Raw genomic sequence first — 14,848 nt, forward strand, 5'->3', positions numbered from 1 at the left:
TCAAAGCTGCTGGGAAGGGGGATCGGCGGCCAGGCTGAGCTGAGAAAGTTCTAGAGGAGAGAACCGGTGGGGAGGACTGTGCGTGGGGCAGAAAGAGGGAGAACGGGAAGGACGCTTGTGTTGTGGGCTGGGCTGCGGTGACGTCTGCAGTGACACTGATTGACAGCAAGGGACACAGCAGGGCAAGTGGCAGGGGCTGGAAGAGGACAGGGTGGGGGCAGCTTTCCAATGGGGCCAGGAAGCAGACGCTGAAGGGATCCAAGAAGGGATCCAGGAGGAAAGGGACTCGGGAGCTGGGAGCCATCAGGGTGGTGACGACTGGCTGCCGCGAGCTCTGTGGGAGCAGGCTCCAAGTCCCCAGGGCCGTCCAACAGGCACCTGCTGAGTTGATCACACCCACATGTGGGAGATCACCTTGCAGAGCTGCTGCGTGAGACCCAGGTCCTGGGTGAGCCGCATCTCAGGCACGGATGGAGCTGTTGCTACTGAAATAAGGATGTTCGAAAGCCCACTGATTTCGGTGAGATTGATGACATTGGTCTTGCACCGATTTCAGTGGGGGTGGAGGAAGTGGAGGCTCAGGAAAGAGAAACTCGCAGCCGAGGGGATTCAGGGCGTCCAGACAGGGCTTTGCAAGCTGGTGGGAATGAAATTCATGAATTCTCACTCCCTGAGTTTAAATGGGCAGGAACGTAGCTGCGGTGGACGGGGTGGCACCCAGTGACCCTCCCCTCTGAGTGCAAGTGAGGCATGTAACACACTTCTTTTTCTCTTTTTTAAATTTGCCCCATTAAAAAAAGATTTATTTATTTACTTGAAAGTCAGAGTTAGAGAGAGAGAGAGAGGGAGAGAGAGAGAGAATCTTCCATAACTGGATCACTCCCCAGATGGCAGCCATGGCTGGGGCTGGGCCAGGCCAAAGCTAGGAGCCAAGAGCTTCTTTCAAGTCTCCCACGTGCACAGCAGGGGCTCAAGCATTTGGGCCATCCTCCACTGTTTGTTTCAGGCCATGAGCAGGAAGCTGGATTGGCAGTGGAGCTGTCTGGACTCAAACCAGCAGCTATATGGGATGCCGTTGTCACAGGAGGCAGCTTTACCTGGCCCTGTGACTCACTTCTAACCTGTAGACTGTTCACATTGCAAAGATGACAGGGTGTTAGTCTCATAATTATCTTGTTATATAAGACTTAATTTTTAAAAATCTTTATTTCATTTGAGAGGGAGAGAGAGAGAGAGAGAGAGAGAGAGAGAGAGAAACACACTCTCACCCAGTGGTTCACTCCCCAAATGCCTGCAATGGCCAGGGCAAGCCTGGGGGCTGAGAACTCAATCCAGGTCTCCCATGTGGGTTGCGGGGACCCAAGTAGCTGTGTCCTCATCCACTGCTCCCCAGGGTCTGCACCAGCAGGAAGCTGGAGTTGGGAGCAGAGCTGGGACTTGAACTTAGGCACTCAGATGTGGGATGTGGCCATCCTCAATGGCTTCTTAACCACTTGGCCAGACACCTGCTGGCATCTTGGGTCTTGAAGGAGAAGCAGGTGTCTGTTAGATGGAGAAGTGTGCATGCTGAGGGACACAGCCCCAGCCCAGTCTTTGGGATGAAGAAAGAGAAGGAAGGACAGGGGTTGGTGGACAGCTTCAGGTAGCGAGAGCGGGAATCCACTGTCAGATGGCGCTGGGTTCACATCCCGGCTCAGTGGCCTGCGGCTTGGGCTTTCACCTCTCAGCGTGTTGTCGGTTACAGAGTGGGGGTACGCATGCTGAGGTGGAGGCAGAATAACACCACACAGAGCACAGCTCCTGGCACCCATAGGTGCCCTTTGGCTGTGACAATGCGACAGTGACTGGCATGCTCTGATAGTCACCCTTAGAAGTTCCTGAGGTTACAAAGAGTCATGACAATGAGACCAGCTCCAAATGTAAGCCATACTGTTTATTTTCTTCCATGGCGTGGATGGGACAGGCCCCCTGCCAGAGCCGCAGGTGTCTCCTTGTCCCCTGGAGCCCCTTCCCAACTTCCCATGGGAATCCCCAGGGATACCCTTGCTCCTGGGGTTGTGGGGGTGGGGAGGGGAGCACTGGAAGGCACAGGGAGGTCCCCAAGCTGGCCTGGGGAGGGAGGTCGCCTTCATTGGGCACCTGTCCACGTGGTGGCAGAGGGCAGAAGGGTGGGCTGGCTTCAGCCTTGCCTGCAATGTCCCCTGCCCTGGGAGGTGAGCAGGGCTGGCGTCCATAGGACTTTAGGAGCCCAGGGCAGCTGGCTGGGTCTTACATGCTATCCAACTCAATGCCAGAGAGACTCCAGGTAGCAAAGCCGAGGCCCACCGATGTGGCGGCAGACAACAAAGGACAGAGCTGCTCTCAGGGCCATGAGACCAAGGTCAGGTCCATGGCCCCAGCTTGCCCTCTGCCCTGTGTGAAACTCCAGGGTCAGGCCCACTCCAGGTGGGCCAGGGCAGGACTGGAACCTGAGTCTCCAGGGAGACTGAGACTGCCCCTAGGGAGTAGGTAAATGCAGAGCAGCCCAGGCCCATCCCTGGCCCACCCAGGGCACTGGAGGACAAGGACACACACCCTTGACGTCAGCCTCTTGTCTTTTAGGACAGGAGCCACTGGGGGAGGGTGGGGATACAGGTCCCCTGGGGAACGCCCTAAGGAGCCACCGTAGGTGTGGGTGGGGGGGATCGCTGGGGAAGGGCTCCCCTCCCCCATGAACCAGTGGGGATGGGGAGAGGCTGGGTTCTCGAGCTGGGAGGGAGAGGTTGGGTTCTCGAGCTGCTACTCTGACGACTCCTTGGGCGTATACGCCACGTTGTCATAGGCAGGGGGCGGAGAGGCGGCCGGGCTGGGGATGTTGAAGTCCGTGCTGAAGGCGTTTGGGAGGAAAATAACCGGCTGCAAAGAAAACACCAAAACCCATGCAAGTCCCCGCGGATGCAGGCCTCTAGGGCGGTGTTGCAATAGTGCCCCCTTGTGGACACTCAGAGAACAGCGCCCTGGTAAGGAGCGGTGCAAGTCTGGTCCTCAAGCTTCTAATATTTCAGAAAACGTTTTTTGGGGTCAGCTGTGATGCAGGCATGGGGAGTACAGCAGCCAGTGACACAGACACGGGGCCTGTTTCTCTAGGAGCTAAAGTCCTGGGGCTCCTTCTCTCTGGACTGCCCCTGTACCCCGTTCGGGGCTTCCATGTCTCTTGCCTGGACCATAGCATGCACCAGCACCCACCGTCCTCCTGCATTTGACAAACCCCTTTGGTCAATTTCCCTAAAACCAGCTCCCTCCCCTGCTCCAAGACCACCAATGACCCCCTCCCCTCCCCCGGCCCCCAACCCAATCCCACACCTCCCATGCACTGCCCCCACCTGTGCCCTGTATATCCTGCCCCAGGTGGTCTCTGCTCCAACTGGTCCACCTTGCTTCCCGCCTTCTCCCTGGTCCTGAGCACCCCTTCCACCTGCTTCCATGTTCACTAACCGCACTCCCCACCCCCACCGTTATGTTGGAAACCAAGCTCAGGTCCCACCTCAGTCGCGCTGCCTTTTCTGGTGCCCCGGTGGACTTTTGGGGAGCCCCACTCCTTCCGGCACAGGGGGCCCAGTTGTCTCCCTGCCCAGGCGCTCAGCTGTGCACCAAAGCTCTCAGCCCAACCTCATAGAGCAGCTGGTCGTGGGTGCTGGCGCTCCCCTGTGGCGACAAGGGGAACAACCCTGCCTTCATGGATGGGGAGGGTCTGACAGTGGGGACTTGCCGCTGGCTAACCCTTGTCTTGTTTCCCACAGGGAACAGGAAGGGGTCTGGAGGCAAGGAGCCTGCCAGCCACCAGCCGAACTCAGCTTGGAGCACTCACCGTGTTGGCTTGGGTGCGGGTGGCTTGGCACGCAAAGTGGGTGGCAATGACTGCGATGAAGAACTCCAGGATGGTGAAGATGGTGAGCACGGCCAAGTAGCCCCTGCCCACATCCTGGGGACCAACGGCCACAGTCAGGGCCAGCCAAGAGTTCTAGAACAGGGGGTCCCCAGGAGAGAAAACCTTGCCCACAGTCTCACTGCCAGGTGGTGGCTGAGCTGTACCCAGAGCCAGGGCTCCTGTGGCCAGCTCTGAGCCCTCTTCTCCATGCCACCGTGCTGCATGTGCGTGCCCCCTGTTGTAAGGTCAAGTGCACACCCACAGTCTATTGGGGCCTCCCTCCCACTCCTGGGTCTGCCTCTGCCCTCCTCCAAGGTTACCACTGTGGGGAGGGGGGCATCTGACAACACACCCAGTTAGTGACGCCGAAGTCCATGAGCAGAATGGCTGTCCCGGCAAAGGCCGCCGTGGCGCTGAGAATGTTGGTGCCCAGGCTGCTCCTCACCTGTGGGAGCCAGGGAGACCGGGGGTGGAGGGCAGGAGCGCAGGGAAGAGGCAAAGGGAAACAGAAAGGACAGGCAGCGCCCCGCCTCCCCCCCACGCCCCCCCTCCCCGCCCAGACTCCCTCGGCCATGCTGTGGGGGTGGTAGGGCTTGCTCTTGTCAACCTCTCTCCTCTCCTCTTCCTCCATGGGACTTCAGGAGGAAGTCCCATACCTCTCCTCCTGCTGGGAAGCCCCACCCCTCCGAGCCTCTTGCCCACCCCTTCCTGCCTCCCCCCCTCTGCTCTGGGCCGGGGCATTTCTGGACTGCTCCTGAGACTCACCAGGCAGCTGGCGTGGTTCTTCTCGGCAGCCACTGAAAGGGACCCGGAGATGATGAACTGTGGGCAAGGGGGCACCAGTGAGGCTTCGGCCAGGGCACCATGCAGGGCATGTTCTACCAGGCCACGGGCACCAGGGAGAGGGCAGCCACCGCCTCCTGGCTGCTGTCTTCTCAGCTTGCTGGTCCCTTGGATGTACCACACGTAGGAGGCAAGGGTTTGCACTGACCTCACTCCGGGAGCCCCGCCCCATGGGGGAGACACAGCTCCTCATGAGACACTGAGCAGCAGCTGTGGGCCGTGCACATCACGGAGTTGAGGAAGGCAGACAAGACCCCTGCTCTTTGGGCTCCCGTTCCAGCCGGGCCAGGTGGACACTTGGCAGATAAACAGTGACAGACATCATGGAGGGATGGTGACAGGAGCTGCTGGTGGGGGCAGGGAAGGCCTCGCTGGGCAGAGAGGATGCAGGGCATGGGGGTGCAGCAGCGCCCCGAAGTGGCTCCCCGTGGCCTGTGTGCTGGCGCGGGTTCTGGAGCTGACACTTGGCAGGCTGGCAGCTTGCCCGTTTGCACCCGGCTGCCACCCACAGAGAGGTCAGTAGGCAGTGAGACGGCTAGGGGAGGCCCGTGGGGCTGGGGGAGGGGGGGAGGTTGGCCCGGGTGTGGTCACGGCAGTGGGATCGGGGCTCAGGGCTGGCCACACTTCCCAGGAATGGGACGACTGTGGCCACCCGAGGAGCTGAGGGGTGCATCCCGGCTCCTGTCCGCTTCCGCAGCCTTCCGGGGCTGTTTGGTGGGAGCTGTCACACACGGGCCTGCGTCAGCCTTGGGCTTATGCTGAGAGTTTGGGCTAAGCTGTCCTGCACCCCGCCAGGCGCCGCGCAAGGGACAGTGGCGGGTGACCCGGGCAGACCCCTACCCTCCCCGCCCCCGCCCCGCACTCACGCAGGCTCCTCCCCAGAAGGGGACGCCGCCGTCGATGAAGAGCATCGCGAGCGGGCCGCGGCGGACCATGAGCAGCACGCTGCCGAAGCCCAGGTGGATGAGGCCGATGAGGATCTGCACCGTCTGCGGGGGGCGCCACGGCTCAGCCCGCCCCGGGCCGGCCGGCCCCGGGGCGCCCCTGCTTCCCAGAGCCCCTGGCTAACAAACTCAGACCGCGCGAAGGGCAGGTCTCAGAGGAAAGCCTGGTCCTGGCGGCCTGCGGGATCCCCGGAGCCTGGCAGCCTCGCTGTGCCGCCGCCGCGCCTGCCCTTCCTCCGCCCGCCAGCCTGTAGGCGGCGTCTCCTCCTGTGCACCTGTCTTCTGTCTGCGCCCACCGTGACCCATCCCCGCAGGGTGCCGCGGCCGTCTCCCACCCAGCTGACATCTCAGCCTGCCTTTGCTTTTCTTTGAGAGTTGGCTCCCAGCCCCTCCCCCCCACCCCGCCCTATTTCCAGTAGAGGGACACCCCCTCCCCCCGCCCCATTTCCAGTACAGGGATGGTTTTCCCAAGGGTGGGGCTTAGGGCGGATTCTGCCGCACTGCCTCCTCTAAGTTCTGGAAGGGAGTAGGAGGAGATGTGGAAGATTCCTGAATCTAGGCTATGCCCATCCCCGCAGCCCCTCCCAGCTCCGGGACCTGCACGGGACCCGTCAGTGACCAGCTCGGGTGAGCACCACACACCCGCACCTATGCGGCTCTCCAGTGTACAGCTCTGGCTGTGAACAGCTTTGGGGTGGCCTGGAGTACGTTTCTAACACAAGTGCCAAGAATCCTGGTGTTTCTGAGCATAGCTTTTTTGAGTCTCCTGCCCATGGCTTCCTGCAAGTCTGTCATCTCCTTGGCCTCCTGTACGGTGTGGTCACCCAGCTGCCAACGCGGGGTGCTGGCTCTGTGGCCAGGCCACTGCAGCTCCTCTGGCTGTTCCTCGGTAAACTCTGGCTGCCACACAGCCAGTGGCCGTCTCACAGAATCCCGACATGGTGCGGTAGGTATGGGGACCCCAAACCAAGGCTCAGAGGTGCCCGAGCTCCCCTAGCTAGAACGTAGCAGACTGGCTAAGTCCAAGGCCAATATTTGTCTCGCTGGGTGGCGCTCCCTAGGACCTGTTTGCATTTTGTTTTTCAGCCATTTGTATTTGTCTCGTCACACGCTTCTGGGAGGCGTCCTCCGTGCCCAGGGTCTGCTCTGAGGTTTCAGGACCCCGGCATTCAGTGCCCCATCTTTGCTCAACACCTGCTGTCGCTGCATGAGCAGTTTTGGGGTGGAATTCTACAGCCCAGCGTGCTCCAGCCTGAGGCCCTGGGTGCCACACTGCAGTGGGGTTGAAAGGGGAACTTTCCAGTCGGGCCACCCTGGGTTGTAGGCTGCTGCTTACTAGCTGGGGCACCTTGCACAAGGGACTTACCCTTGACAAGCCTCAATGTTCTAATCTGGCCAATGGGAACAGTGGGCCCTGTCTCACGAGGTGATAGTGAGAATCTAAGACGACGCACGCACAATCCGTGACACAGTGCATGCGCCTCTCAGAGACCCTGAATAAACAGGAGCTGCCATCATCATCGTCACCATTGCGTATGAAGGCTTTCACCTTCCACTTGGAAAAACTGAGGCCAAGGGACACACTGAAGAATCAATGTGTGTGTGTATATTTGTAAGGTTAGATAAGCAAGGGGCTATTAGCTACTCGCCCCACATTGAGTTCCAGTGCCATATAAATGGACTGAAATGCAACCTGGAAGTTTATTTTTTGGTAACAAATAGCTGGATTTCTGTCAATCACAGACAGCTGAGCTTCAGCCAATCACAGACAGCTGAGCTTCAGCCAATCACAGGCAGCCAGCCAATCAGATGCTGCCAAAACAACGCAGACACCAAGTTGTAGCCAATCAGGTGATTTCTCTACTTTGTGTCCAGCCTATAAAAGCTCACCGCTCACACCACTGGGTGGAGCTCTCGGGACCTCTCTGGTGGTTCTGAGTGCTGCCCCACTGACCGTTGTTCTTTGCTCAAATCAACCCTGTGGAATTTAATTTGCTTAGAGTTTTTCTTTTTAGCAACACACTCACATCTATAATTTGTCCATCATCTCTAGCTATTATTTTATTTCCTCCCAGGGACCAAGGTCATGTGAGATTGGACAGGAGCGTAGAGGCCGTCTCTCGTGGATTCTTAGTCCTACTGCTCTCACCTTCCACCTCCAGGTCCTCCCAGCCATGCCAGTGCTCCACGTCTTCCTTGTGACCTCAGGGCCTTTACACTTGCTGTTTCCTCTACCTGGTAAAGCCTCCCCCACCTCCTCCACCACATCTTCTCTTGGCTGCCTTCAACCCAGCATCCAGATGTTGGCTTAAATGTCAGTCTCCCCAGAGAGAACTTTCTGTCCACCCCTGCTGGAGTTGTTCCTCCCCATCCATCATTTTTAACCTCATCAGCCTCTTGTCCGTTGTTTACTGAGTGCCCTGAGGGAGGGGCCTCGTCCCCCTGGTACGTGGCAGAATCCTCCCATCCCTCCTGAGTAGTTCTTGCCTGTGCCCCTCTCCAAGGTGTGCATAGATGCTCTGGTGCTGGGTGCTCATTGCCTGACCATCACCCCTGCTTCCTGTCTCGTGGTGAGGCTGATCTTACCCCTAACGCTTTGGGCTCTCCTGTAAGGAATGTCTCCATGGGCCGGAGGTCTGGCGGCTGGCTGGCCCGTGGAGTCTGCACCCCCAGTGGTGGCTCCTCAAACTGCATGATCCTGGGATGCTGGCACAGGGAGGGTGGTCCGATGGCTGGAGGCGGGCGCAGGCCGCTGGCGTTGCTGGGGGGGATGACGACAAAGACCCCATTGCTGGTGGGAGGTGCGGACATGGTGCTCAGAGAGCCTGGGAAACAAAGGCTTGGGAGACAACAATCACATGTTTGCATAAAGCTTTGTGGCCCGTAAGCAGCATGCCCACAGGTCCTTGTGTACAGCGGCCCAGTGAGGATGACGCCAAGTTCTTGGATCATAGTCCAGAGAAGCCGAGACTCAGAGATGCAGAGCTGGTCTGCGGCTGAGCCGTGAATTCTGTTCTCTCTGCCCCCAGAAACCCTGCTTTTAATCTCTGTGCTGTCCTACGCAGGAGAGACTTTGTAGGCTCATGTGTTCGAACAGAGAGGGCAAGAGACTTGCCAGGGACACACAGCAGCCGGGGGGCCTGTTTCTTCACCTCTGGACCCACCCTCCCTGCCTCTCAGCCCACGGCTGTCACACTCCTGCAAATCCATCCCCTGGGGAATTCCCTGCTCTAAGAAGCTTTCTCTGTGTCCACTCAGGCAGTTGCCAGGGAGGTGGCCAAGACATACACGGATTCTGGAAACTTTAGGTGTGTCTGGCTTGGGCTAACTCTTAGGGAGAAGATCCCACCCTTTTTACCCACAGGTCTTGGCCTCCTGAAATGGACAGGCCTCCTCTCATTTTGAGGGACGGGTGGGTGGGTCATGTACCAATAGCTGTGCTTGAGGGATGAGGAAACAGATTCAGAGAGGGTGAGCGTCTCCACCGTGGTCACACAGCAGCACAACAACAGATTCCCGTCTCCTTGTGGAAGGAGTTCTGACTTTATCTGGAATGTATGAAGCCCTGGATCTGTTTCTATCCAGTGCCTAGCATTCACAGAGCAGCCAGTGCAAAACCGAGACTGAACGGGTCTGTCAGCAGGCAGGTCCACTTAGAAAACCCACACACCTCACCGTCACCTGGGGAGGCGATCTGAACATCGGCGAGGTAGGAAAGGCGTTGTGTTAGAATCAAGGACAAACCCCGCACACGGACCCAGCTGTGCTCAGTGAGAACCTCAGCTCTCTGCCCAGGGAGCTGTCATTTCACCAGGACTGAGTGATGGCTGCGTCAGAGGCCCATGGTGGCCGTGGGTCCACGCGGGGCCATTCTCTGGGGGTCAGGGAGGACCAGTACTGCCCATTTCAGAGGGACTCTTGCTGGGTTCTGGCCCTGGGTGGGGCCTGTGCAGCCCCAGAAGGGAGCATATGCATAATTAACAACTTCTCTCCAGGGAGGGGTGGGTGGGTGAGAAATTCGATAAAACAGAGACCTCATGATTCGCAGGAGAAGCCACCTACAAAAATAGGCTCTCTGCCGACGGGCGGGGTAAGTGGTGATCACAGGCATGGGAGTGCCACAGTCATCACCCTCCCTCCCCCCGGCCCTCCCTCTGTGTCCCGAGGCCAGGGACTAACCCGACTCCCCAGGCCCCTGCCTTGTGCTACCCATAAAGAGAACCCTGTTTTCTCACCAAGTGATGAGCCAGTGTGCCCCAAACTCCAATGCAAGCGTGTCAGGGACAGGCAGGTGGAAACAGGGACAGTCACGGGTCTCTGCCTCCTGGAGTGTGTAAGGCACCTGCTCAGACATCAGTGGCAGATGTGGCCAGCACCTGCCGAGGGAGCCGGGGTCATCACAGTCCTCCACAGGCATGGTTCTCTAGTTTAGAAAAGGCTGTCAGACCCTTAGCACAGGCCTGTGAGGCAGGTGCAAGCTGGCCCATTTTGCAGACCAGGAAAGTGAGGGTCAGAAATAGTCACGGGGGAGGGGAGAAAAGTGTTTTGGTGTGACGGGTTGAGCTACTGCTTGTGACATGGCATTTCATATAAGAGTGCCATTCACAGTGCTGCTGGCTGCTCTGCTTCTGATCCAGCTTCCTGCTAATGTGCTTGCGAAGGCAGCAAAGAAACTACTTGGGCCCCTGCCACCTATGTGGGAGACTAGGATGGAGTTCCTGGCTCCTGGCTTCTGCCTGGCTCAGATCTGGCTGTTGTAGCCACTTGGGGGAGTGAACCAGAAGATGGACGATTCTCTTTTTCTCTCTTCCCCTCTTCCCCTGCTCCCTTTTGTCTCTGTTGTTCGTCCCTTTAAATAAATAATTTTTTTTTGACAGGCAGAGTGGATAGTGAGAGAGAGAGAGAGAGAGAGAGAGAGAGAGAGAAAGGTCTTCCTTTTTGCCATTGGTTTACCCTCCAATGGCCGCTGCGGCCAGTGCATCGTGCTGATCTGAAGCCAGGAGCCAGGTGCTTCTCCTGGTCTCCCATGCGGGTGCAGGGCCCAAGGACTTGGGCCATCCTCCACTGCCTTCCAGGGCCATAGCAGAGAGCTGGCAACCGGGATAGAATCCTGTGCCCCAACCGGGACTAGAACCCAGTGTGCTGGCGCCGCAAGGCGGAGGATTAGCCTGTTAAGCCACAGCACTGGCCTAAATAAATAAATCTTAAAAAGAAAGAGATAGATAGCCAGGGGCTTGAAGGCTAACATGCTTGTCATTGATGTTAAAGCCAAAGTTGCAGCTGCATCCAGACACTGGAGGGCGCTGTGCCGCTAACAGCCTGGTACGACTTAGGGAGAGCAGGTGGATGAAAACCTGTTAGACGCTTTTGCGTCTGGAGATTGAGGGCGGGTTTTGGGAGAGAACACTTTTTTTTTTTTTAAGATTATTTATTTGAAAGTCAGGGTTATTGAGAGAGGGAGAGGGTGGGGGGAGGGAGAGAGACAGAGAGGGAGAGAGAACTTCTATTTTGCTGGATGACTCCCAAAAGCCTGCAATGACCCTGGGCTGCACCAGGCTGACACCAGGAGTCTGGAGTTCTATCTGGGTCTCCCACGTGGGTGGCAGGGGCCGAAGTACTTGGGCCATATTTTGCTCCTCTCCCAGGTGCATTAGCAGGGAGCTGGGTTGGAAGTGGAGCAGCCAGGACTCCAGCCAGTGCCCTTGGGGATGCCAGTGTTGCTGGCGTTGGCTTAACCTGCTGTGCTACAACACCAGGCCTGTGGGAGAACATTTAGAATGATCTGAACCCTGGATGGGGAGGAGGGAATGCAGTTGTGCTCACTGTAAGATAAGGCAGAGGCAAAATTTATACGTACGTCCTGTTATTGAACCTGTCAGAGTTCTGAGTCGGTGGAGGTTTTTTTTTTTTTTTTGGGGGGGGGCACAACACTCAGGAAAACACAGGGGACAGGGTGTCTCCACAGAACGCTGCAGAGTCATCAACTTAACCTCTGCTGGCCTGGGAGGGTGATGCCAGCTTAGGACATCCCCAGGCCAGCTCATGCCCCTGTTTCATTCCTTCCCCTTGTACGGCCTTGGAGAGGTCGGAGGCCCCGGTTTGCAGCTGTGGAGGAGGGGGGAAAGCAGGTAGGGAAAGCTCTTCTTCCAGGAAGAGGGCTGACGTGACAGTCACAATGCAGAACAAGCTATTAAATCAGGGCAGCTTGCCTTGCCCGGGGGCAGCCAGAGAGGCCGCAGGACAGCTGCGGATCCCCCCTTATAAAGTTCCTGTGGGCCTTCCAGGAAACGATGCCCACCTAGGCCTGGCACGCAGAAGGCACCTGGTCTCTGTTAGCTTCTATTACTGGTATCAACCTTGTGGGGTAGGCACTGTTTTGCAGATGACAAAGCTTGGCTCAGAGAAATTCAGGCTGCCCCGGGGTGCTGAGCTGAACCTCATCCGAGGAGCTAGGATTTGTCCTGTGAGCATCTCTGGGCATCAGGTTTATTTGCATGGAGCCAGGAGCTGGTTCATTTACAGGCTGGTGCTGCTGCCTGGGGAGGGTGTCCTGGACGAAATGCCCAGGAGCGCATCTGGTGGGGCTGCACAGCTGGGAGGAGGCAGTTTTGCCTGGTGGTTAAGCCTCAGGCCCTGGGGTTAGCCTACTAAGAATCCACCCTGCCACGCTGCAAGCTTACCCAGCTGTGAGACCTTGGGTAAGTTGCTTAAGCCTCTCCTGGTCTCAGTTTCCCCTTCTGTCAAATGGGTGACTGTGGTGTTGGTGGGGTGCTCCAGGCTGGCCCCTGTCTGCAGCTGTGTTCTCCAGCCCCACCACTTGGTGGGTCAGTCGGGAATCGCTCCTGAATTCTAAGTCTGGTCCCAGCACACCAGGCTGCCCGGAGGCAGTCCTGGGGGGCCTTCGGTCCTAGCCCCTCCAGGACTGGGAGGTGGCCCGCAGGCCTGGAGAGGATGCCAACAGACTCGAATACAAGACAGAGGAGTCAAAAATCCCCCCATCCTGCTCGCTCCGGCCTGGACCAGTCCCACCACTCAGCCCCCTGCAGGTTCTGCTCCATTCCACTCTGCTGCCCAGCCCCACCGAAGACTGGGGGACAGTGACGGCCCCTTCCCTTCCCTGGGCCTCTCTCGGCCTCAGAGCTATTTGCCTGGTAGCCCTTTGTGCATGAGAATCCCTGTCAGGTCCTCCCTTTCTCTCAGAGAAGGGGGCAGGGCAGGGCCCCTGGTCTGGGTTAGAATCGCCTTTCGGGATAGTAAGGACTGGGTTGGGGGTGGGGAAGGCTCTTTCCCCTGAGAGGATGGTTAGAGTCCTGGGCTCCTCTCTCCTCCTCTCCCCTCCCTGCCCTGGACTGGCCAGCGCCTGTCTGTGGCAGGACAGTGTGGTTCAGCCGCCCTCAGAGCCCTCCTGCCCTCTTCCAATACTGGGTGGGTGGGCAGGACCCATGGGTGGCAAACCTCTCTGTCCAGGGGTCTTTCTCCTTGTCCTTCCCCGGGATCTCACATGTCCCCACCCCGTGTCCCTTGCTGTGCCCCCAGGGTGGTGGGAAGGGCAGCGAGTACTCACCGGGCTGTCACCGCTGCCGTGCTGGCCGCTGGCTCCCGCTGGCTCCCGCTGCCTCTGCTCTCCGGCAGCCGCCTCTCCCGACTTCACACATTTTCGTGTGAAAGCCTTGCTGCTCGTACAGGACTGGGACATCGGCTGCTGTTCTGGAAGTTCTCACTCCCTCCTGGCTCTGAGATCTCCACCTCTGGCCTGAAGGAGGGGGCCGAGGAAGCCGTTCCAGCCGATTCCCATCTTTCAAACTACAGAGGGTGAAACTGAGACCCAGAGAGGTGAGTGGGCTGCTGGGGTCCCACCGTAAGTGTCAGAGTGAGGAGGGGAAACCCAGAGTCCATGAAGGACTAGGAGTGCCCCACGGCAGAGAAGGGGCCAGGTGGCCCACAGCTTCCCTGAGAAGTGGAGCAGAGTGTGAGTGTGAGTGTGAGTGTGTGTGTGAGCACGCACGTATGTGTGTCAGGGGTCCGTGTGCCTGTGAGTGAGTGGGTGCACAGAGTGGCGTTCAAGTGGCCTATGGATGCGGAAACATTTGCACATAAACTTCTTCTTCTTCTTCTTCTTTTTTTTTTTTTTTGACAGGCAGAGTTAGACAGTGAAAGAGTCAGAGAGAAAGGTCTTCCTTCTGTTGGTTCACTCCCCAAATGGTCGCCACAGTGCTGCGTTGATCTGAAGCCAGGAGCCAAGTGCTTCCTCCTGGTCTCCCTTGTGGGTGCGGGGCCCAAGCACTTGGGCCATCCTCCACTACACTCCCGGGCCACAGCAGAGAGCTGGACTGGAAGAGGAGCAACTGGGACAGAATCCGGCGCCCCGACTGGGACTAGAACCCGGGGTGCCGGTGCCGCAGCCTGAGGATTAGCCTAGTGAGCCGCAGCTCCGGTCTGCACATAAGCTTCTGAGTTCAAGTTCTCACCCCAGTAGCCTTTGAAGCCTGTGTCAAAGTCAGAAAGACCACACAGGACCTGTGGGCTCAAGATGGCCCAAGGAATAGGCTGCAGGGTTCTTGCCTGGGCCAGCTCTCAGCTACCCAGGTTTAGAACAGTGTGGCAGGTTAAGTGCAAAATGGCCTTTGTTTTCCCCACCTGCATCCATGAATCCACAGGTCTTGCAGCTCAAGCTGGAGCCCATTTTGCCTGTTCCCTAGAAATGGGACCGACTCGTGGCTTCTCTTGCCAATAAGAGGAGCCCGGCGCGGCATGTGCTGGTTCTGGTCTGAGGCATCTGTGTTCTCTTGGGATGCTGTGCCTACTGTGGGCATGTCTGGACTGGCCATAGGGGATCATTCTTATGGAGCAAAGCAGAATCAGTTACATTGTCCAAACCCACAGAGCCCCACCCACGCAACAGGTCAGCAGGGCCATCTAACCAACCCCAGATCATGGGTGAGTCCTGCCAAGCCCAGATCAGGTCTGTAGAACCGCCCAGCTGACCAATACATTGGTGAGCAAAAATCAGTGCTACATTGCCAAGTTTTTATAGGTTTTTACTTCACAGCACTTACGTGGTGATAGCTAGGTGATGCAATCATTTTTTTTAAAAGATTTATTTATTTATTTGAAAGTCAGGATTACAGATAGAGAGATGGAGAGATAGAGATCT

General features: G+C 57.7%; 1 protein-coding gene across 1 annotated transcript; it reads right to left on the reverse strand.

Moving 5' to 3' along the window:
- Nucleotides 1-2,778: 2,778 nt before the first annotated feature.
- MS4A15 (membrane spanning 4-domains A15) lies at nt 2,779-8,517 on the reverse strand. The gene is made up of 6 exons (XM_062197853.1): nt 8,281-8,517; nt 5,617-5,739; nt 4,673-4,729; nt 4,260-4,352; nt 3,848-3,961; nt 2,779-2,895 (listed from the first exon to the last, which is right to left on the reverse strand). Exons 1-6 carry the CDS (start codon nt 8,503-8,505, stop codon nt 2,779-2,781), a joined length of 729 nt encoding a protein of 242 aa, XP_062053837.1. The 5' UTR covers nt 8,506-8,517.
- Nucleotides 8,518-14,848: the final 6,331 nt, after the last annotated feature.

Source organism: Lepus europaeus, chromosome 7 (assembly GCF_033115175.1).
Source record: "Lepus europaeus isolate LE1 chromosome 7, mLepTim1.pri, whole genome shotgun sequence".
NCBI classification, from domain to species: Eukaryota; Metazoa; Chordata; class Mammalia; order Lagomorpha; family Leporidae; genus Lepus; species Lepus europaeus.